The 25079-nt window shown below is 39.0% G+C and overlaps 1 protein-coding gene across 2 annotated transcripts in view; it reads left to right on the forward strand.

The window, feature by feature from the left end:
* Positions 1-3593: 3593 nt before the first annotated feature.
* Positions 3594-25079, forward strand: part of FBXO16 (F-box protein 16) — a 54390-nt gene continuing 32904 nt past the window's right edge. Inside the window, exons 1-3 of one of the 2 annotated variants that reach the window (XM_058550432.1) lie at positions 3594-3730; positions 7680-7815; positions 14673-14708. In XM_058550432.1, coding sequence (XP_058406415.1) covers positions 7717-7815; positions 14673-14708 — 135 coding nt within the window. In that variant the 5' untranslated portion in view covers positions 3594-3730; positions 7680-7716. Of the gene's footprint in view, positions 3731-7679; positions 7816-10583; positions 10730-14672; positions 14709-25079 lie in introns of those variants that run through there. The other variant, XM_058550433.1, reaches the window with a different exon arrangement.

Genomic DNA, 25079 nt, shown 5'->3' on the forward strand with positions numbered 1-25079 from the left:
CCCTCAGGTAAACCGAGCAAGCGAGAATCGCCGGCGCGCGCCTCGGAGCGACCGCGAGCTTTCGCGAGCGCCGGGGCGCGCGGCCCGGGGAACGCGCGAGCGCGCGCACATGCACGTAAGGCGCAGGCGCACTGTGCACGCTCGCTCGCGCGCTCCCATTTTGAGCCTGGCTGCGCGTTGCCGGCTCAGCGGGCTTTGTTGGTCACTGCGTTGTGCTCTCTGGGTGATGCTTTCCACTGTCCTGCCCCGGCGGCGCCTGGAAGCGTTTTTCTTAATGCGCTCAGCCCTCTTTGCAAAGCTCTCCCTCCCTGCCCTGCTGAGACAGCGCGGCAACTCGCACCACCCGAGCCTGTGATGCTGTTATTGCAAGACCGCCGAAACCTGTTCTGAGAACTACTGTGCCGGCCTCGGGACCCGGGGATTGGAGGTGGTCAAGAGGCGGGTCACCGACTGCTGAGGGTGGCACTGGGTGCTGGTAGAGGGAGGCAACTGGCCTGTTGCAGAGCTCCGTGCTGAAACAACAGACCAGACAGGATACTTGCCCGAGAACAGTTTATATCCTCTTTGCCAAGACCTTAGAGAACAGGTGGAGCTTGTGGTTACTGGTGGCATTCCCCATCTTTTGCTCCTTAGAAATGTTTCCCCTTTCTCTACATGAAAAATTTTAGGGCTAAAAGAGTTCTCCGAGATCATCTAAACCGAACCTCTCATTTTTCAGACGACGAAAAAGAACGCCCAGAAAGATTAAATGACTTCCCCAAAGCCCCACAGCGTTTTAATGACATTCATTCAAAGCCAAAGCTATTCTTTTTCACTACACTGTTTTACCTACCTTTCTTTCTCTCTTCCTTTTTGTCCCTCTTCAGCCTAGACGTCACGGGCATCATTTTGTTCTGTTAGCACACAGGACTTACAGTAATATTGATCCTGTTGCACAACAGTGTGAATGTACTTAACACTACCCAACTCTACAATTAAAAAATGGTTAAGATGTTAAATTTTATGTTAACGTGTATTTTACCAAAATTTTTCAAAAGGTGCTCAATAAATGTTAAATACGTAAATAAATATTGAGTATTGAGCTTGGACAGCCATAAATATAGTTTAACATCAGAAGGTGAGCTATGGGGAAAAGCATAATTAATGATATTTGAAGTGACATTTTCAATTTTCTTAATAAATAAATATTTGTGTAGTAACAGCTTTTTAAAAAGCTTAATATTGATCCTTAGGCTGATTCTAAGCATGTCAGTGTGTCCTGTGGAGCCAACACTGCCTCCACTGAGAGTGAGTGAGGAAGCATGTAGCGTATGTGAAAATCTGTGTGCCTGCTTTATGTATTTTCAGATCCCTTGTACCGGCGGAACCTCTGGAGAGGTGCAGCTAGATGTATGTTTGTGCAATTTACACACCGTCCTGTGAAAACTGTCCGGCATAGGACATATCATAGCTCACATGGGGAGGTAGGGATGGTGTAGAAATTATCAGCGAATGTATCAACATGATCAAATCTCAGGAATATAACATTGAGTGAAAAAAAGCAAACTACAAGATATGTAAATTATGATACCTCTTTAAAAACAACTAGCCATATTGTTTATGAGGTCAAAAACATGTATATATCAAAAGCATAAAAAATGGTTGAGTAGGCTACACACCAATTTGACGACAGTGGTTGCCTCTAGGCAGGCAGGGAGGGGAATGAGATCCGGGAAGTGGACAAAAGGGTCTTCAATTGCTAATTGCACACATGAAGCAAAAATGTTAATATTTTTAAAAATTTCAGTGGGGATACAGGGTGTTTCCAATGCAAGTCTCTCAAGTTTTCTTTATGTTTGAAATGTTTCATTTAAAAGTAATGTTGAAGTATGTCAGACATTGAGTTGGTGTGCTCATTATGAACACAGCGTGAATGTGTTATTCAGACTCCGGGTGGAGGTGGGGATCAGCAGTCAGAGTGATGAGATGTCAGACATCAGACAAGCAGAGGCCCAGAGCGTGCTGGTTGAGAGGCTGGACGAAAGTGACCTTGTTTTCGTCGATAAAAATATTCAGATCCGGGGCGGCCAATGGCTCAAGCGGTTAAGTGCGCGCGCTCCGCTTCAGTGGCCTGGGGTTCACGGGTTCGGATCTTGGGCGTGCACCAACACCCAGCTTGTCAAGCCATGCTATAGCGGCGTCCCTATGAAGCAGAGGAAGATGGGCACAGATGTTAGCTCAGGGCTGATCTTCCTCACACACAAAAAAATTCAAATCCAACAGATATAGAGTGCAAAGCTTTCTTTTATCCCATCTGTCTTTCATTCCATGTTGTAACCCCCAATAGAAAGTCTTTAACGAGCGGGAACTTCACAGAGACACAGCACTCTCACAGCACGTTGTTAAAACTGATCTCTTTCTGGATGAACCCGTTTTGAAACATAAATGTTAACTGGTAATACATGGTAATTTAGTATTGCATCTACATACCTCCCCCAGGCCACGCCCCCCCCATAGGCTTTGTTTATTCGTTTCCATACAACTCGGTCATGCGAAAATCACTAGGCTGAAATGCAGACAACCTGGCTTCTAATTTCAGTTTGACCACTTACAGATCCTTTGGTAACTCAAAGAAAGCAGCAATCTCGATGAGCTTCACTTTTCTTTTTCAATTGGAGATAGACAAATGCTGCCTATTTCAGAACTGAAACACAATACTAACATAGGGTTTACATTTGTTTAAGTTGGAGGAGAGGATGTTCTTATCTATTTTAAGAAACATAAAATAGTGAGGAAAGTCTTTTTTGTTGTCTTTGCTATAGAACTGCCTTACATTTACCAAAGAAGCTCCGTATGGAATTTTGAATTTTTTGGTGATTCTCCAGCACTTGTTTACAATTCTATCACAGCAGTTATCACTGTGGGCCTTACATTAGTTATTTACACATTGCATTTTCCAGTCATCCTCGTCAGACTTCTTTTTTATCCTTGTATTCTCACTCAACCCCTTATTACACGGTGGGTGCCATGTAATGGCTTCGATAAATTTAATTAATTAAATTAGACTGGATTGTAAAATTTCCCAAATTTGGAGTTATTCTTAAAGGCATGCCATCTGCTGGTTCCATAGTGTATCTGTCAGTCAGCCTGAATCCTTTAATCCAATAAATTAAAATTCACGCTGAAGCATTTGTGAGTTTGTGTATTGGGCAATTTTCCCACGTCTTTCTACTTCCTGTTGCAGGTGCTCTTCTTTCATTGAGCCAGTCACGAATTGTTTTTCCTCCAACCCTCTTTTACCTGTTGGCCACTCTTAAAACCTGGAAAAGTGGAGCTAACATTTTGGAGCCCCGGAATGACCAGAGCAATATAACTGGGCATGCTCAATAGGTTGGCCTGATTTGGAACACAAACGTCTTGAATGAGGGCTTTCAATGCTGCTTGTCTCGAGATTGGATGCATCTTCCTCCTGGCATTGTATTGGGAGTTTGCAGCCCCTCCCACCCTCTTGGCGCTCACACTTTTTCATTTTATCCGTGTGCCCAATTTTGGAGCCAGCCCTCCTGGATCTCCTGGCCAATCAAGAGACCACACATTGTTGCCTAAGAGACCCCGGATGCCAGCGAAAGGATTTATAGATGGTGATTGGACTACTGGAAGCTAGGAGGGGTGGGGGCTGGACAGAGTCAAAGAGAAGCAACTATGGCAACACCAGCGATTGAGGCTTGAAGAGGGAGACAAGCTAAAAAAGGTGAGGGCGGTGCGCAGTGCATGCAAAAGATGGAGGCTCTTTTTGAGAGCTCCGCTCTCAGATCCTCTTGGGCCTCTCGCAAGCCTTGTCAGTGTTTCTGGGGATTACATTTTGCTCCATTTCAGCTGCAGTTCAAGTGCCAGATGCTTTATACTTATAAGATTAACAACCAACAAATAATTTATTTCTATGCCTATCACGCACTAGCTCTTTGTATTGTATTATAGTTTTTGCTTTTTTTCTAACTGGTTGACTGTAAGATGAATTCGTGTTTAAATCTAACCATGCCCTATTTCCTGATAATTTCCTGATAATTTCTGAAATTCCCTTTTCTAATGATACTGCTGTATACAATAAGTGAGCTGTATATTAGCAGAGAAACTCAATCCTATTCTGCTGTGTAAACTCCAAATAAAAATCTGATAACCTGAGTATAATTCTAGTGCTCAATTCATAGTGATCTGAGTTTTACCCTACAATTCTGCTAGTTTTAATCCTTAAACTGCCTCCCTCCACTATTGCATTCATTCATTCAGTTGATTTAACAAATATTTATTGAGCACTTATTGTGTGCTATGAGATTGGGATTCAGATGAGCAGCATCAGAAAACCACATAAGCACAGAAGCATCAAAGTTTTGTACCATTTTCTCTGAGTGATCAGAAGTTCGTTGTATCTGGGCAGATAGTGCATGAAGGGAGAGGTGGATGAGGCTAAAAAGATAGATTGAGGTAATTTCATAGTGGATCTAGACTTGCGTACTAAAGAGTCTAGAAATTCTGTAGCCGTTAGTGAGCCTCTGAAGGTGTTTGAGCTGAAAAGTAACATCATCAAGTGGTATTTTAAAAAATACCTCCCTAAGTAGAATGGTGGTCACCAGAGACTGGGGGGTGGGGGAAAAGGGCAGATATTGATCAAAGTGTACAAACTTTTAGTTATAAGATGAATAAGTTCTGGAGACCTAATGTACAGCATAGTGACTATAGTTAGCAATAATATATTGTACACTTGAAATTTGCTGAGAGTAGATCTCAAGCGTTCTCAACACATGCACAAAAACGGTAACTGGGAGGTGATGGATGTGTTAAATATTTTGTGGTAATCATTTCACAATGTATACATATATCAAAAAACACTTTGTACACCTTAAATATGTACACTTTATTTGTCAAAAAGAAAAAAACCAACTTTCTAACAGTAGACTGTAAGTCCCATTAAAGCAGAGACTCTTATCTTTGTACCCCTAACACAGGCCTAATAGGTCATTAGTAAAATTGAATAATGGTGACAATGTAAAGAATGGCTTGGAAGATGGGATTGTAAGTGGTGGCCTTCCACTAGGAGGTGGAACTTTACCAGAGGACCCATCCTTGCTGTTCAATATGGAACTAGAACTGTACATTGGGGGCTAGGACCATAGGTCTTCTTTCAAGGACAGCCATTAAGGGGAAAAGAGATCACAAAAAAGCAACAGCAAGTTTTATATGTGGAAGGAGGGGAAGACAACTTGCTTTGTCTTGTTGCCGGAGTGGGAGCAATTATTTTTTGTGTATGTTATATAAAACTGTTTGTCTTTGTAATAGTCCTGAGTAGTCTACTGTGAACGTGTGTGTGTATGCAGATATGCATACTGCCCATCTTCTGGAATGAAAGGAGGAGGAAAAAACTGAAAAAGGGTAATGACAAAAGATAGGACAGGACACCTCCGTTTGCATGTTTCATTAGGACTGTATTACTGAGAGGGCTGTTTCTCCTGGCCAGGCTCATCTCCTGAAAACCAGACTTTCCTCAAGTTGATTTGAAGAAAGCCTAATTCAAATAATTTCTAGCTCTGAGAAACCAGGAAAAAGAAAACATCCAGTGCAGGACCTTGGAGAGACCCTAGAAAAGCTACTTTGTCCAATTCAAAAATTGTGCCTAGCTTGTTTCTTACACCAAATGGGAAGAGAGAGAGAGAGAGTTTCTCAGCTTATAGCAGGAGTTTTTAACCTGGGGTAAGCAAAATTTTATGTTCATGTACATTTTTCTAGGGAGAAGATTCATAGCTTTCATCATATTCTCAAAGAGTTTTATGGCCCTCAAAAAAAAAAAAGATTAAAAACGACTAGTTTAAAGAGAAGAAAGGTCAATGTAAATAAATAACAACAACAAAAAGCAATACGTAATTTTTAACTGGGCAGACCTAGACTCAGTGACCATGCTTTATAGCTATAATTTGCCTGCTCACAAGTACTTTCATAACTGCCAATTAATAATACTATAATGAAATCATTTCTTATGCCTTTTGCAGCTTAGCTAAACATGTGTGACTCAAATAATTAGCTGTTAGGGGCTGAGAAGAATGTGAGGGCGGATCTGAGCCCCCTTTATTCCACTGCTAGGCTGGCAGCAGGCAACTGCAAGAGGTATTGTCTAATGATGCCCCTGAGGTTTTAAAACATTGGCTTTATCTTCAGCTATGACTTAAACCTGAGAGAGAATATTACATGCCAAGTGAGACCTCCAAGATTTCAGATCTAGCATTTGAGGGAATCCCATATCAGCCCAAAACTAATGACTTTTTAAAAATTGTCCAATATTTGCTACTGTAGAGCAATTTTTGGAGGCCATAGATGGGGAAGGCAAGCCCTGGAACGCTCAGTCATCACCACTGCCTTCCAATATGAAACTCACCTTCAGAGAGGAAGGAAGGCAGAGGAAGGAGATACGCTGAGGATACATATTGAAACTACCATCATTCTGCTTTAAATGTTTTCCACCTTAAAATATTTTGTCATGGCCGTCTAAAGGACAGGTTTTGAGGCACTCTGTAATGATAGGAAGTTCTAAGAAAAGCTGCATGAAAGTTACTACTTGTTGAGGCCACGTATCTGTCAGGCACTCAGGACCCTTTTTTTCTGATCTTAGTAGCAGCAGTTGAGGGTAGATATATACATCCTTATTTTTCAAATGACGAAACTGAAGCTCAGGTAGATTAAATAACTTGCAAAAAGATATACAGCTAGTAAGTTTTAGAGCCAGGGTCAAACCTTAATAAGGTAAAAAATTTTGCTTGTAAACAACAGAAGTAGATTCTAGCTAATGTAAGCAAAAGAGGAAATTTATTGCAAGGATATGAGGTGGCTCACAAAATAGACAAGAAAGGACGAGGGGCTTCTGAGGGATGTGGCAGCAGGAACAACTGAACAGAGCACCAGTGCTACTTTGAATGACCACCTCAGCTATAAAGTAAGGTTAAGCCAGCATCAGTCCGACTGGCCTAGCTTGGTTTGACCACCTCTTGACCAGGAAGGGGGAGGCCACCTTGATTAACCAACCCAGCAGACACCAAACAATGAGGGAAAAGTAATTCCTCGTAGAAATTAGATCAAATGAAGACAGACGTATACTGGACATCTAAAAACAGCACATTTCCTTCAATAAACCTAGTCCATCTCCAAAGGCTTGGCTTTGTCCATTACACCCTTCTTCTTAAATATGGTATCATGTCAGAACCCTTCTTATTTAAATGTCAGAAAGTTAGGAGGGGAGGAAGAAAGTCACAAGGGAAAAGGATAGGGTGTTTTATATTGCACTATGATTTTATAAATTAAAATACTACTTTCTGGTCATTATGGTATGTTCTTAGCTAGGAGTGATTCTGGATTTTCCTCAGTGGTCCAATGAAAATAAAAAGAGTTAAACAGACCTGAGTTCCACCACTTAGTGTCTGTATAACCTTTGGGCAGGGTATGTAACTTCAGTGAGCCTCATTTTCTTCATCTGTAAAATGAGCTAAAACCCACCACCTCACCAGATTGTTATGAGCTTTAATTGAGCATACTTATTAAGTACCTGACATATGAAATGCTCCCAATAAATGTTCCTTCCGTCAATTCCCTCTCTCAACAGTGTATGTTATTAGTATTTTTAGTATTCTGAAGATTATATGATTCATTTCTTCTGATAGGTATAGTTTTTCTCATGGAAGAATATCCAGTTATTTCATGATGGCATTTGCACCTCCAAAATGCACAGATGGTCCCAAGATGCAGACAAAGATGAGTACCTGGACACCCCTAAACCATCAGCATTTGAATGACCAGGTAAGTCACTAGAGCTATTTTATCAGTTGCATCTATACCTTAAGGAAAAAAAAATATATTAAAATTTTGGTTATCAAAATATGAACAGGAATTGTTTAGGATTGTGTAATAGATGAAAAAAAAATGAAGGATTTTTTCAAAAACTTTTACTGAGCTCTTGCTATTTGGGCAAGGCTGGCAATAGACACAGAGTCCCTGCCCTCAATGAAAATGTCTTAGATTTGTTCTTTACTCCACTGTCACTCCTCTCTCTCACCCCATATGCTTTTTTTTTCCATCACTGGTTCTCTGCTGGAACCAACAGGAATGAGCGAGGAGAGGAAAGTCTGTGAGGAGTTCCCAAACAACAGATTTTCTTGCTAGAGCTGTGGTTACTGGATAATGCTCTACATTTAACCAAATAAATAAAATGAATAAATCTCAACTGATTACTCACATTACTCAGGTTCTCCTAAGAAGTTGATTTCCTACTTGCGTTCTGGGGAGGCACTAGTAGAATACACTAAACAAAGGATTGCAACAGTGGGAAGCTGAGTATCATGCTGGGGTGTAAGACTGGCCAACTTCTGGGGATTTCTATTCCTGCTTCAGTTAGAGGCAGAATTTACCAACGGGTCTGTGAGCACCTGTTACAAGGACCACACCTAGTTGGCAGTAAAGTACAATCAACATCAATAAAACTGACCTCATTATCTTGCTTCTACACACTAGTTCCAATCGCTGGTGAAAGGCACCACTTTACATCAAGTGACTCAAGCCAGAACTCTTCTTTCTCCCTATTGGGTCTGAGATTTGGTTTTCCCCAATTTACAAGCTAATAACTTAGCCTGTTATGGCATAGAAGACAGTACTGTTTCACAGTAAAAGACACAAGATTCTTGGGTCAGAGACAAAGAACTTTATTACTCACAGTGCAGCAAGCAGCATGAGCATCATGTTTGCATTGGTTCTCCTTTCCTACCTTGTCTCACAGGAGTGATGCAGAGGGCCCAGATAAATACTACACACACCGTGGGTTTGCATCACAGCTGAGGAACAGTGAGCCCAGGGAATCCACTGCTTTTATAGTAAGCAGTAAGCAAACCTGCTCTTAGTCTCAAAGGGAGACAATACCTCATTGCTCAAGGTTGCCTTGCTGCAAACACAACTTGGAGAGATGGCCCAAGAATAGAGTGGTCAGGTCCTTGCATTCTTGGTATTCTAAGACATTTAGGAGTTTGAGAGGCCCAGGGAGGAATGTCTACTTAGCACCCTCTCACCTCCACATCCAATTCATTTTCAAGTTCTGGGATCTTCCTCCTAGATCTCTTCACTGAGGCCTCTTTTCTCCATTCACCTATATAGCTCCACCTTCTCAGTTCACACCCTTATCATCCTTTGCCTAGTACATTGCAGTAACTCCCTAAGTGGTTTTGCTGCCTCTATCCCTTATCAATCCATGCTCTGTTCTGGTCCCAGAATGATCTTTCTAAAGTACAAATCTAATCCTATTATGTAAAATGGGCCACTCTAAAGGGTAATTTCCAAACCTCCACCCATAGAATTGAGGACCCTTCATGAGTTGACCACAGCCAACCTCCCAGTTCCAAACTCTGCCACTGCTTCCTCTCATCCTATGTCCACGCCAAGTGAAGTGGCCCCCGGGTGAGCCATGCTGTCTCACACCTCCACGCCTTTGCACATGCTCTCCTCATTGCCGCCTGTAAGAGTCAACTCAAGTGTCATTTTCTCTGGGAAACCTCCTCCTGCTTGCTTTTCTTTGTTCTCATCACTGTTCACCAACTTTCCCACCAGACTCCACTGTGCTGAGGGTTGAGATTCTGTCTTTTCTCTCTGCATCTCCAGTGCCTGATTTGATTCTCGAAGAACAAGGAATGGAGTCAGGGTTCAGCTGTACTCTCGGGGACCTCCTTCGTTGCCTCTCACCTTCTTGTCCCGACACCTCTCCTTCCTTAGCCTGGGTTTGACCTTTCCCTCTCTAACCCTAACAGATATGCTAATCACTCTGGCAAAGCTGGAGCGTCAATCCTGACCCCTCCTACTCAGTACTTTCCTATTTCTACTCCTCTAATGTGAAACATGAGCAATTTGGGGAGAAAGACAGGGAGCCAGCATAGAGATCGGAATAGTGAGAAATAAAAGGGAGAGAGACCGAAAAGGAAAAAAATACAGGGAGTGAGGAACGAAGAGTGAGAAATAGAAAAGAAAGGAAGGACCAGGAGAAAGAAAAGGAAAAGCAGAGAAAGAGAGAGAAATTCAGGGTTCATCTAGCTATGAACAAGTCTGTTGCAAGTCTTTTTTATTCAGCTCAACAGTTATTTATTGAGCACCTGTTTGCAATGCTCTTAGCTCTCCAACAGTTTATATAACAGCTTCCCTGCTTTCCCCCCAAAAAACTTCAATGTTTACTTTTGAAATCTGTTTTCCCATAGAATTGTGAAGGTTTTACACACATGTGAAAAATTGATTTGAATTGAAATACAGATTCGTTGGATGCTTTGATTTTCAGAAATTTTCTTTGAAAAATTAGGAGTCTTGATCAATTTAGCAGCTATGGAGAAAAAGTATCTGAATTGCCTGATTGCCTGCTGTAGGTTGGGTTACTAGAGAAGATGACTCTGAGATTGGCGTGTAGGACGTTGATTGGGGAAGGCTCTCAGGATCAGCACCCGAGAAGGGAAGGAAAGAGAAGGAGAGGACATGGGTTCGGGGCAGAGGAAGAAGCTGAGCTCTGATGCAGTCTCAGTAAGACCTTCTTAACCCTATAGGACACACCCTGAAGATGCTTCAGAGTCTTACATTACGTCAAGGGGGCCTGGCCTTTGTACTTGCACACTGACCATTTAATGGCTAGGACCTTGAATGAAGCAGATTACTCAAGCTCATGGCTGGCAGCCAGCAGCACTCCCAACAGGTGGGGGAATAAATCCTTCAGTCCTGGAGGGGATCTGGGCAGTGTATCACAGCAAACATTACATTGTCTTGGTTCTTGAATAGATTTTGTCAAATTCAATGATAATTTTTAGAGATAATATTCATTTTGTTGTTCAGACCTCTCATTTTATTCCAGAAAATTATTTTTTGGTTTAGTTAGGTTCTAGTTTGGAGTAAAATTATTTTTTAAAATCTTGTATGTGTATATATACATATGTATGTACATAAATGTGCATGACATACACACAGAATGTGTATATACATATACCAAGCTATTAATAGTGGTTTCCCCTAAAGAGTTGGATGGCTTTGGAGGAGGTGGCCTGTTAGAAAAGAGCTTTCATTTCTCACTTTATACAGTGCAATAAAACTTCAAATTTTAAAACAATCTTAAAAACAAATATAAATAAAAGTAAACAAAGAACAATAACTCTGGAAATTGAAAATTCTGGTTCCAGATCAACTGTACCAATAATTTCCTGCATGACTTGAGTAAGTCACTTACCTTCTCTGGGCTTTACTATCCTCCTTTATAAAATGAGTGGGTTGGATCAGATGACCTTGAAGGTCTCTTCCACATCTGACATTCTGACTGTCTGAAAGGGATTAAAAATAGATGCCAAGGATACAGCTGGCCAGAAGGTGTCCAGACAATAATTTCAAGGAGTTTTCTACACTTCTAAAACGAGGCATTTGTCACCAATGATCAATGTAATTTTGAGGTCCTGATTTTTGTTTTTGTCTTAATTTTGTCTTTCTTCTATTCTGTAGTAAAATGTGAAGTATGTAACTATTTCAGACTAAAATAAGAGTCACAGGATTTTTTTTTTTTTTTTTGTGAGGAGATCAGCCCTGAGCTAACATCCGCCAATCCTCCTCTTTTTTTTTTTTTGCTGAGGAAGACGGCCCTGGGCTAACATCTGTGCCTATCTTCCTCCACTTTATATGGGACGCCGCCACAGCATGGCTTACCAAGCAGTGCGTCGGTGCGCGCCCGGGATCCGAACCAGCGAACCCCGGGCCGCCGCAGCGAAGCGCGCGCACTTAACCGCTTGCGCCACCGGGCCGGCCCCAAGAGTCACAGGATTTTAACTTCACAGCAGGCTTTAAGCAGAGAGATTGAATTCAAATTCAGATGCCTAAAAAAATAGCATCATCAGCATAGGCAAATGTAACAGATTTCGGAATAATTTAGGCATTGTGAATTTTGAGAGGAGGAATGTTTTAAAAGTATGTATTTCTTTGCCATCTAATGTTTTAATTGAAAGTAACCAACGTTTCTTTTTGAGTAGGTTCATAGATGTAGAACAGTACATGTTAAAAAGGTGTTCTGAGAAAAAGCAGCTATCAATCAATCATAATTTAGGAGCCCCTAAATGTCTTACTCCTATACTGTAATGATGTCACATGTTGAAATATGTAACTGCAGTGTCAACAGACTAAAATAACAACCGTAGGATTTTGACTTAACAGCAGGCTCTGAGTAAACTGTGATATAAACAGACTGCAGCATTCTGTGAGGCAAGAGGATCCATTTTAATATTTCCATTTTGAATCGATACTTTGTTTTCCAGCTCTTTAAGATGAAGAACCTGATTGCAAATCTTTGGAATGAAGACTTGCTCCAAACTAGAGAATATAAGACTCTAAGTCTGACTGAGGACCTGATAATTAAATAATTTGTCCCAAATTCTATTTCTGGTCGAGAGTAGAGTTGGAACCAGATTTGAGTTTGTCTAGTGTTTCTCCTCTGCCTCTTCACTCCCATCAATTTCTACTTGGGTCTAGATGACTTTTGGGAAGGAACTGGATTTGCTTGGACCCTGCTTAGCCTTGGTCATTGGCCGTGTAAAGACTATTGTTTTAGCCTGAATAACACTCCCCAGGTCCCACCCTATTCCTTTTCTGCTATCATCTTGCTGACTCTCCTCTCACCTTCAAGTTAGTGCCCCGTTGTTTCAATGCCCCATGTTGTCATTGGGCATCATGATGGTCATCCCATCCTCCTCTTGAAAGCAGGTTGTGGTCTTCACCTAACCTTTACTTCTTCCTGCTGTAAGGCCAAAGCATGGGCAGCAGTTCATCGAGAATGTAGGGCTGGAAGTCAGGATAGGGAAGACCAAGGTTCTGGTGAGGAACCAAGTACAGAGTTGAGCTGAACAGACAGTCTGGAATCGATTATTTTTTTTTTAATTTATAAATGTAACCCCTTTGGGCCTCTGCTTGTCCTCTCTAAAATAAGGAAATTGAACAAAAAGATCTTTAGGATTTCTTTTAGCTCTAAAATTCTGTGGCTTTTGAAGCTTTTTGTTATTGTTGTTCAATCAGCAGGTGTCGTGGAGCATATAGAGAAAGTGGTTGTAATCTACCTGGGAAGATAAAATGAACAGAAACAACCAGAGAGCCACAGCAAACCCAGTATAGTCCAAGGGGAGCTGGGCTATGAGTAGAGTACGAGTTGGGAGGAGCTAGGTCACTGGGCATCAGAAAAGTGCTAGTGCTGGTGACTTGGGTTGGGCAATGGATTATTGATCAGATTTGGTTAGATAGAGGAGAAGAGGTCAGGAAATATTTGAATCCAGATTTTTGAATCTTCTGTATTTTATATGTTCTTTTCTATTTTCATCTAGAAATTGAGTTTATCTATTGCCATTATTTGAGGGCCCTAGTAGCCCAGGTAATTAGGGGGAAGGGGTGAAGGGCATTCTTTTTCTTCTTCTCTAATGTGCAAAAAGTGTCTACCTGTGATGTATGAGATTCTCCGGCCAGGAGCAAAACTGACGTTTCCCTGGCCTTGAGGTTGTTGTTGAAGCAGTTATTTCAATGCCTATTTTGTATGTCCCTTGAACCTAGAGTTTGAGAGTCTAAAAAAGGAAGGAAAGCATTATCTGTTAGAAGCCTAAAACCAGCTGCTCATCCTCCTCCACAAAAAGGGAAGAAATAGGCCTGAGCTGCTCTGTGAGTAGGAACATTCTTACAGTGCTAGAGAATTTAGGTAGTGCTCAGAGGAAGGGAAAAACATCAATCCCAGTTTTGAAAACCGACACAAGGTGTGTGTGTGGGAGTGAGACAGACGTTCATGTCTGTTCATTCTTCTCTCTTGCTTCCTCCCTCCATAACTCCCTCCTCTGCCAGACATTCTCCAATTAGTCTTCCCTACCTCACTCGTTCAAATACACAAGTGACTGATGCTCAGAAAAACACCTCCACACCAATATTATAAATACACTCACATTGTACCAATACCTCCATAAGGATATTCATTGTCGCAACCACATTCATTCAATCCAGCAGACATGAGTACCTGTAATATGCTGTGTACCGCACTCCACGCTGTAGACAAGATGAATTAGACATGGTTTCTGTCCTAAATAGTATATAACAACAAAGCTATACAGACAAACCCTGAGTTGTAAGCCCAGAGGTGCACATAAACAAATTTCTAATCCTACAAGCGTGTAAGTACATGTACACCCACTGATATGTGCGCACACTGAAATATGAAAACAGAGCTGCTCATTCATAAGTTTCACAAGTCCTCATAGTATTGATATTGAAATATTTTGAGGGAGGATCTCCATTTTCCTGTTTTTCCTTTGTCAGTTTTTTCATCTCCTTTCAAATTCTAAAATTGACTTCACTTTACAATTCCATTCTTTTCTTATTTCTTGCCTTTAAAAAAAATTACTTCTTCTTTAAGATAAATTATTCCACATGGAGAAACTGAGAAAAAAAGATACCTTGCCCAAGTTAAAAATAAGTAAAATACCTTCTCTGGAATGAAATCTGTCTTTTTATATCCAGTTGACACAAGGAAAAGACTGTCAACATTTATTTATTGATACTTTAATGATGTCTCTCTTGTAATGGGTATTTTGAACCATGAAATATGAAATCATTCCATCCTTTTTTATTTATTGTAGGTATTTGAAGAAAGAAGAGCTCTGCTTGGAAAATGGGTAACCAATTAAAATATCCTTACTTTCATATTATGTTATCATACAGCCCAAAGAATTCGGTTTGGACATAAGGTAATGAGTGATTGCTCATTGCCTGAGAAGTTTGACTAGTACTTTCTTTATGTATCAGTTTGGGTTCAGTCAGAAAAACAGAAATCATACCAGTTATTTTAACAGACATAAATAAATTTAATAAATAGAACTAGTTAAACAAACACTGGAAAATGGAAAAGATAAAAAGGGAACACTGAGGTGCAGTGGAGATAGAACTACAGGAAGTAGCTTCTACCAGCTTTTCTGATACCTCAGGAGCTCAGAAAAGGACCCTGTGGAGCTGGGACCCAGACTCCTAAGGAATAAAGTAGATGACATCACAGCCAGCTGATTCTGATATAACTGAGGCAGCATGATGGTTCTGGGAGTGTGGAAAAAACTGGACACTGGAGTCAACAGCTACTGCCAGGGTGAAGAGTAAGGTGATACTGCCAGGAAAAGCAAGGGAACGGAAAGGAGTAAGGCTCTTCTCCCTCAGTTTCCCTGTAGTCCTGCCCTCCCCAGTGGCAGCATTTAACAGGGAGTCTGCCGTCAAAGGAGAAATATGGTTTGTGGAGCCCCAGCCTTCTTTACTCACAGAGGATAGAAAGGTGGGTTGGGGTCTGAGAGACAATAGCTTAGTAACCAGCACAGTTCATCCGTTTGGCTACTTAGCATCCATATACACTCTTGTACATATACTTAAACTTCCAAAGGAAAACTGTAACAACTTTATGCTTCTATCTAACAAGATACAACTATCCTTTATGCAAATGAAGACTTTCTCACCCTTTCCTCAAAGGAGACACAGAGTCCCTGTGGTCATTGTCCATCCCTGGGTCATGATCAAAGTATCCATCTCTGGTCAATGTTTAGCAATCATCAAATTCATCAATTATCAATCATCAAATTCCTCTACACTCTGAAAGTCTCTACCACCCAAGAGAATTGAAAACATATGGTTATGCAAAAGCTTGTGTATGAATGTTCATAGCAGCATTATTCATAACAGTCAAAAAGTGTAAACACCCAAATATCCATCAACTGATGAATGGATAAACAAAATGTGGTATATCCATAACAACGGAATATTATTCAGCCTTTAAAAGGAAGGAAATTCTGATACATTCTACAACATGGATGAACTTTGAAGGCATTATGCTAAGTGAAATAAGCCAGACACAAAAGGACAAATATTGTATGATTCCATTTATATGAGGTACCTAGAGTAGTCAAATTCATGGAGATAGAAAGAGAATACAGGTTTCCAAGGAATGGGGAGTTATTGTTTACTGGGTACAGAGTTTCAATTTGGGATGATGAAAAAGATCTGCAGATGGATAGTTGTGATGGTTGCACTACAATGTGAATGTACTTAATGCCACTGAACTATACACTTAAAAATAGTTAAAATGGTAAATTTTATGTTATATATATTTTACCAAAACTTTTAAAAAGCAAGAGTAAGAAAAAGGAATAAAATACTGATACATGCTACAACATGGTGAACCTTGAAAGTAGTGTGCTAAGTGAAAGAAACCACACATAGAGTCCACATATTATATGATTCCATTTGTATGAAATGTCCAGAATAGGCAAATCCATAGAGACAGAAAGTAGATTAGTGGTTTCCAGGGGCTAGGGGACAAGAGGAAGAGGGATTTACTGTAATAGGTGTGGAATTTGTTTTTGGAGTAATGAAAATGTTCTGGAATTAGATAGTAGTGATGGTTACACAACCTTGTGAATGTACTAAAAACTGAATTGTACACTTAATATGATGAATTTTATGATGGACCTGGAAGGTATTATGTTAAGTGAAATAAGCCAGAGAGAGAAAGACAAACACTGCATGATTTCACCCATATGTGGAAGATAAACTAACACACGGACAGAGAGAACTGTTTGGTGGTTACCAGGGGCAAGGGGTTTGGGGGTGTGGGCACAAGGGGTGAAGGGAGGCATTTATATGGTGACTGACAAGCAATAATATACAACTAAAATTTCACAATGTTATAAACTATTAAGACATCAATAAAAAATGATGAATTTTATGGCATGTGAATTATATCTCAATTTAAAAAATAAATCAGGAATCCTTTCAAAAAACTATACTTAGATTTCTTTAACTCTTGATATATGTAATAAACTTGAAATATTCCATCCTTAAAACATACAGTCAAAACCTTCTTTCTTAAGGGAGCATCTTTGACCCAGAATATAGCAGTAGACAGAATGCCCTTTCCTATGAGTTACTGAAACTCATTTTCCTAAATGTCTTAGTTCATTCGGGCTGCTATAACAAAAAAAAAAAAAAAGACTGGGTGGCTTATAAACAACAGAAATTTATTTCTCATAATTCTAGAGGAAGTCCAAGATCAGGGTGCTGGCAGATTCAGTGTCTGGTGAGATCATAGACTACTGTCTGTTCACTATAACCACACATGGTTATAGTGAGGGATGAGGGATCTCCCTGGGGTCTCTTTTATAGACACTAACCCCATTCATGAGGGCTCTGCCCTCATGACCTAATCACCCCCAAAGGCCCCACCTCCTAATACCGTAGCCTTGGGGATTAGGTTTCAAAATATGAATTTGGTGCGGGACACAAACTTGCAGTCCATTGCGATAAGACTAAATAAAGTACCATTTCTTACTGTTCTTGTTTGTCTTAGTTGGTTGCCGGTTCTTTTCTATGTTGGTCTGCAAGCTCCAATCTAAGGCTATTTATTAACCTAAATTAAAAACAAAAAACCATATATATAGTCTCTCTGGAAGGATGCACAAGAAAAGGGGCGACGTTGGTTTCCCCCAGGGAGGAGAACTGCGAGCCTGAGACAGGGTGGAAAAGACTCTTTGAGCTGAATAGCCTTTCATATCTTTTGCTTTTTTTAATCATGTGAATGTATTACCTATTCAAAATAATAATAAAATTTTACAAAATAAATTTACTAAAAATTAAGAAATGAAAAATACCAAAAATTTAAAATCTAGCTGAATTTTTCTCATATTCTGTTTTTAAACTGACTTTGCATCTGTTACCAACAACTTAAAAAGAGACTTATTTAGAATGACTATTTTTGCACTATCATTTCACTTACTATTAGTGGAAATCCCTAAATTAATATAACCAGGGATAATGTTCATCCAGTATTTGGAGTGTCTGACCAGCTTCTGTTTGTTTTGATTGCCTGGTGGCATTGCCAATTGTTAAATATTTTTAATATGACCCTGGATAATATTCAAGGTCTTCAAACTTTTTAAAAGATCTTGTTTATTCTTTTCTTTTACCATAACTAATAGAAGCATGTATTTGCAAAGATCACTGATTATCTGTCTTCTCCAATAGACTAATTTATGGGGGCCAGATGTGGTTCTATCGTGATCCTTGTTGTACATTCCTTGATACTACTAGGCATGTAGTAAATATTTTCTAAATGAATAAGTGATACTCACTGGTTTTTCTCTTTTGCCCAACAGCAAACTTATTGCTTAAATTCACTAGATCATGTAGTAGTCTATATACCTCCATGAAAGCTCCATGAATTAAGTTTGAGGGCGATACTTCCAATTCACCCTTATTTAATTTTTTCTCTCTATTTTAGTTTTTAGATTTTTTAGGTTTTGTGTTTCATGAGCACCGAAAGGGATTGATAACGTAAGAAATGCATTTTTCCAAAAAAAAAGAAAGGAGAAATAAGGATACCAATTTTTGACTTAGCATTACTTGGGAGTTTCATTGTAGGGATCAAGTATTAGTTTTAAAGGTCAATCCAGTATTAGAAGTAAAGTCATTTTTTAAAACAATCTGGACATTGTGAGGTAAGATGTAGTATGAAACCTATTCAATAATAAACAATCTGAAAGTATTTTATATTTGGCCATAGAATGTCACTTTTGTTCATACATTTGCACATGGTCCTATCTAATGTTCTGTACAGTAATAAACAAAATAATTAAGAGGAACTGAAAAGCTCTTCTACTTTGCTGGTTTATGCTACTTAGTCCTTTATCTCTCAAATCTTCTCTGCCCTTCAGTTCCTGTTAGAAAAGGCAATTGCCTCCCAATAGACAGAAAACAACAGCAGAAGTATTTTAGTTGAAAAGAAAGCATCTCAAACTTTTCCTCAACATCTTTCTTGTGAATAGAAATAATAGTAATATTATGAAGAATTTGAAAAAAGTGGATGGCATTACTTTTTTTTTTTTGCTGAGGAAGAGTCACCCTGAGCTAACATCTGTTGCCAATCTTCCTCTCTTTTTGCTTGATAAAGATTTGCCCTGAGCTAACATCTGTGCCAGTCTTCCTCTGTTTTGTATGTGGGTCACCACCACTGCATGGCCACCAATGAATGGTGTACATCCACGCCCGGGAACCGAACCTGAGCCACTGAAGTGGAACATGCCAAACTTAACCACTAAGCCACAGGGCCAGCCCCTGGATGGCATTACTTTTAATTTGCTGGAAACAACCATACTCAGAGTTAAAATTCAAAAGAGAAACGGGGCCGCCGGCCCAGTGGCGCAAGCGGTTAAGTGCGCATGCTCCACTTCTGCAGCCCGGGTTCGAAGCTTTGGATCCCGGCCACGCACCGATGCACCACTTGTCAAGCCACGCTGTGGCGGTGTCCCATATAAAGTAGAGGAAGATGGGCACGGATGTGGATGTTAGCTCAGGGCCAATCTTCCTCAAGAAAAAGGGGAAGATTGGCATCACATGTTAGCTCAGGGCTAGTCCTCCTCACACACACACAAAAAAAAGTCAAAAAATAAAAAGAGAAACAGGGGAAAATATTTTGTAAATGGCATGATAGATAAAGATTAATATCTGGGGTATATAAAGACTTTCTACAAATCAACAAGAAAAATACAAATACCGCTACACAATAATGGGCTAATATAGAAGAATGAGAAATATACAAAAATATATAAATGGCCAATAAACATATAAAATATACTCTATTTTACTAAAATTAAAGGAATTAGAGGAATGCAAATTAAAACAATGAGATTCCTAACCTCTCCCCCCTTTGTCTACGTGGTAAAAATTGAAATGATAGATAATATCTAATGTTAGTAAGAATTCATTAGGGAGTAGGAGAATATGCTTAAACACAATTGGAGGGAATGTAAAATGATGCAGACTTTTAAAAGACAATTTGACAGCATCTATTAAGTTTTTAAATGCAAATATCCTTTGTACCTGTAATTCCACTTTTGTTTATCTGTACTAGAGAAATATTCACATGGGACATGAAAGGGCATGTTCCAGGATATTGCAGGGTTGTTTTTTTTTGTTTTTTGTTTTTGTATTGGAAACAACCTAGATGGTATCAGTAGTAAATTGAGTAAATAGATCATGGCATGTCCATCCTACCATGAATGAATGAGAAAACAATATGCTCTGGAATTCATTACATATAAGGACATTTATGGCTATATTTTGTTTGATTTTTAAACTGCTGTTTGGTATTCCACAGGATAGGTATGCTCTAATTTACTTAACTGCTTCCATATTGATAGATATATGTGTAAGTAAATGCATAGAAATGCACGAACAGAACAGGGTTATTTCTGGGGACTGCAGTGAGATTTGTCAGGGAGGAGTGGTTCAAGAGGATTTTCATGTTCAACTCTGTGTACCTATTTGAAACTTTTAAAACAACAATGTATTCATACTTTAATTGTGAAATTAAGTTTTTGATAATAGGACTCAGAAACTCAACCAGATTAAGATAATGCAACCAATAGGCAAAAAATAACAAGCCTCCCTCTTCATCTTGTCCTCCGAACCCTGTGAACTTTTCCTTGCCATTGAGTGTGAGATGAGTGGAACCTGATGGCTCTAGCAACTGGCCTCACTTCCTGAAACTGCAGCAAGAATCCTTGTACCAACTGCTCCGAAAATAGGATTTTCACAATTCTGTTGAGTCAAGAAAGCCCTATAAAAAGACATTAAAAATAATTATAAAATATAATTATATTATAATTATGATTATAATATATAATGTAGTATAATATAATGTAATGTAATGTGTTGTAATGTAATGTAATGTAAAAAAGGAACTCACTGTGACGTGAGGTACCATACAAGATACCAGGATAGGAGAATGGTCCTAGCTGCTCCTCAGTCTCACACTTTGGATCCGTGGCTACTGTGTTCTGGGTACTTTTACTTGAGAGGTGATGCAAGAGATGTGGGAGATTATCGAATTCCTGTGGAGTTAACTCTTCTAGGGATCATTTACTTTTTGGATTATTTTTAGCACCTTTTAAATTCCAAAGGGATTTTCCCCAACTGTTAAGCATTCTTCTGAGTCATCTACCCACCTTCAATTAGTAGGAGTTCGAGGAATGCAAATTCAGTTCCTATTAGCCTAAACAAACACAATTAGAAAGGAAAATCCCTAGAGGCAAAGAATACCTATCAAAGTCAAATTTAAGTTACCTTCGACCATTGTAATCAGGGAAATAAATGAGGAACCAATGTAATTATCTTTTTAATCTCTAGAGGAAAATGTTTTAGTGTTTCCTTTTATAGATTTCTTAAGCATTTTACAATCCTAATGTTTTTTTATATTCGTTTTAAATCACTGTTCCTCAATTTGAGCCCATTCTGTTTTTGTGGGCATCAGTGAAAGTACATGAGCTAACCTCAGTCATTCTAAATGTACTTCCCATCCTTGCCAATGTACAAACATGGTAATTTTATGTCTTTTAATTTAATTGTTTGCATATATATTCTTTTTACATTGATTTAACCCATGTATTTATTATTTTTAACATCACTTTGGTCTTTTATTATAATAGCTGCCATGTCTACAATGAGTCATGAGCTCTATTAAGAATTTCATACATATATTATTTTATTTAATCCTCACAACCCTACAATTTAGATATCATTATTCTTAGTGTGTAAATGAGGAAATTGAGAGGTTGTTAGTGGTGGAGCTGGAATTTAGTGATTTATTTCTAAAGAGTATTAGAAATAATAGAATATAGGATGTGAGACTCCCAATGGCCTCATTCCCAAACCCACCATCAATCTGTAATGTCATACTTTCCCTTATCCTGTTGCTATATTACAGTTTGATTAGCTGATCCCCTATTGTTAGGCCTTTTGGGTTTTCTCTGATTTCTTCCAGTGATAATAATATCTCATGAAAATTTTTTTGTAACCATAATTATCCTGGGTCCTACGTAGCTCAGTTTCTGCAGAGCCACACAGCACTGCCTAAAAGTAATTTAAAAAATGAATACCCATTTTCATTTTGTCTCTCAAAGAAAAATCACAGGGGATCCAGTTTAAAACTCATAACAGGACTTCTCAGATCTTTTTCCTTCACTGCTCAGTTCTCTCACACTCTAACTGCTAGCGAGGCAATTACAGTCTGAACACCCAAACTCCCAAAAAGCCAAAGCCCCACAGCTCTTCTCTCCCCTCCCAACCCTGCCTTGGCTCTTTATTTTACAGATCAGTGCAGCTTCTTGGGCCTGGTCCATCCCCTGGGCGTAGCCATTCCGGTTGGGCTTCTCTCTATTCATTCTAATAATCCATCCCAAAAGGAAAGAAGTCTGCTTTTGTGGGAGTTGGAGATATGGATTGTGTAGAGACAAAGATAGGGGAAATCAGGGAACACTCACACATGAATAAATTTTAATCATTTATTTGTAAGTTAAGGTTTGGGGTTTTTTTTTTTTCATTTTGGGGATTTTTTTCCCTCTTAAATTCTAGTCCCCAAAGTGAGATTCATGGGTCATTGAATAGATCTATGATGGTGAATAGTTTTTTGTCTTTTTAGAGTTCAGAATACTCATTATATTTTTAAAAAATTATTTTATTGAGGTCATATTGGTTTATAACATTGTATAATTTCAGGTATACATCATTATTTATCAGTTTCTGTTTACACTGCATCTTGCTAACACCCAATAGTCTAGTTTTTATCCGTCAAAATACATATTTGCCCCTTTACCCCTTTTGCCCTCCCCCCCACCCGCTTCCCCTCTGGTAACCACTAATCTGTTCTCCTTATCCATGTGTTTATCTTTCACATATGAGTGAAATTATACGGTGTTTGTCTTTCTCTGTCTGGCTTATTTTGCTTAACATAATACCCTCAAGCTCCATCCATGTTGTTGCAAATGGGATGATTTTGTCTTTTTTTGTGGCTGAGTAGTGTTCTGTTGTATATATACACCACATCTTCTTTATCCATTCATCAGTTGATGGGCACTTGGGTTGCTTCCACGTCTTGGCTATTGTGAATAATGCTGCAGTGAACATAGGGGTGCATAAATCTCTTTGGATCATTGATTTCAAGTTCTTTGGATAAATACCCAGTAGTGGGATAGCTGGATCATGTGGTATTTCTATTTTTAATTTGTTGAGAAATCTCCATACTGTTTTCCATAGTGGCTGCTGCACCAGTTTGCATTCCCACCAGCAGTGTATGAGGGTTCCCTTTTCTCCACATCCTCTCCAACATTTGTTATTTTTTGTCTTGTTAATTATAGCGATTCTGATGGGTATAAAGTGATATCTCATTGTAGTTTTGATTTGCATTTCCCTAATAATTAGTGATGTTGAACATTTTGTCATGTGCCTGTTGGCCATCTGTGTATCTTCTTTGGAAAAATGTCTGTTCATATCCTCTGCCCATTTTTTGATTGGGTTTTTTTTTGTTGTTGAGTTATATGAGTTCTTTATATATTTTGGAAATTAACCCCTTGTTGGATGTATGATTTGCAAATATTTTCTCTCAGTTGGTGGGTTGTCTTTTCGTTTTGTTCATGATTTCCTTTGTCTTGCAGAAGCTTTTTAGTCTGGTGTAGTCCCATTTGTTTATTTTTTCTTTTGTTTCCCTTGCCTGAGTAGACATGGTATTTGAAAAGATGCTCAATGTCAAAGGATGTACTGCTATATTTTCTTCTAGAAGTTTTATGGTTTCAGGTCTTACGTTCAAGTCCATTTAGAGTTAATATGTATGGCGAAAGATAATGGTCTACTTTGCTTCTTTTGCATGTGGCTGTCCAGTTTTCCCATACTGTTTATTGAAGAGACTTTCCTTTCTCCACTATATGTTCTTGGCTCCTTTGTTAAAGATTAGCTGTCCATAGATGTCTGGTTTACTTCTGGGCTTTCAGTTCTGTTCCAGTGATCTGTGTGTCTGTTTTTTGTGCTACTAATGTGTTTTGTGCTACCATGCTGTTTTGATTACTATAGCTTTAGTATATTTTGAAGTCAGGGATTGTGATGCCTCCAGCTTTGTCCCTTTTTCTCAGGATTGCTTTGGCTATTCAGGGTGTTTTGTTGTTGCATATAAATTTTAGGATTCTTTGTTCTATTTCTGTGAAGAATATCATTGGGATTCTGATTGGGATTGCATTGAATCTGTAGATTGCTTTAGGTAATATGGACATTTTAACTATGTTTATTCTTCCAGTCTACGAGCATGGAATATCTTTCCATTTCTTTATGTCTTCTTCAGTTTCTTTCAATAATGTCTTATAGTTGTCAGTGTATAGGTCTTTCACCTCCTTAGTTAAATTTATTCCTAGATATTTTATTCTTTTTGTCGTGATTGTAATTGATATTGTATTCTTGACTTCTCTTTCTGCTAGTTCATTATTACTGTATAGAAATGCCACTGATTTGTGATTTTGTAGCCTGCAACTTTGCTGTAGTTGTTGATTATTTCTAATTGTTTTCTGGTGGATTCCTTAGGGTTTTCTATATATAGAATTGTGTCATCCACAAACAGTGAGAGTTTTACTTCTTCCTTTCCAATTTGGATACCTTTTATTTCTTTTTATTGCTAATTGCTCTGGCCAAAACCTCCAGTACTGTGTTGAATAAAAGTGGTGAGAGTGGGCACCCTTGTGTCTTGTTCCTGTTCTCAGAGGGATGACTTTCAGTTTTTCCCCATTGAGTATGATGTTGGCTGTGGGTTTGCCTTACATGGCCTTTATTATGTTGAGGTACTTTCCTTCTCTACCCATTTTATTGAGAGTTTTTATCATAAATGGATGTTGGATCTTGTCAGATGCTTTCTCTGCATCTATTGAGATGATCATGTGATTTTTGCTCCTCATTTTGTTAATGTGGTGTTATCACATTGATTGATTTGCGGTTGTTGAATCATCCCTGCAACCTAGTATAAATCCTACTTGATTATGATGTGTGATCTTTTTAATGTATTGCCGTGTTCAATTTGCTAATATTTTGTTGAGGATTTTTGTATCTGTGTTCATCAGTGATATTGGCCTGTAATTTTCCTTTTTTCTTGCCCTTGTCTGGTTTTGGTATCAGCATGATGTTGGCCTGATAGAATGAGT

Source organism: Diceros bicornis, chromosome 11 (genome assembly GCF_020826845.1).
Source record: "Diceros bicornis minor isolate mBicDic1 chromosome 11, mDicBic1.mat.cur, whole genome shotgun sequence".
Classification (NCBI taxonomy): Eukaryota; Metazoa; Chordata; class Mammalia; order Perissodactyla; family Rhinocerotidae; genus Diceros; species Diceros bicornis.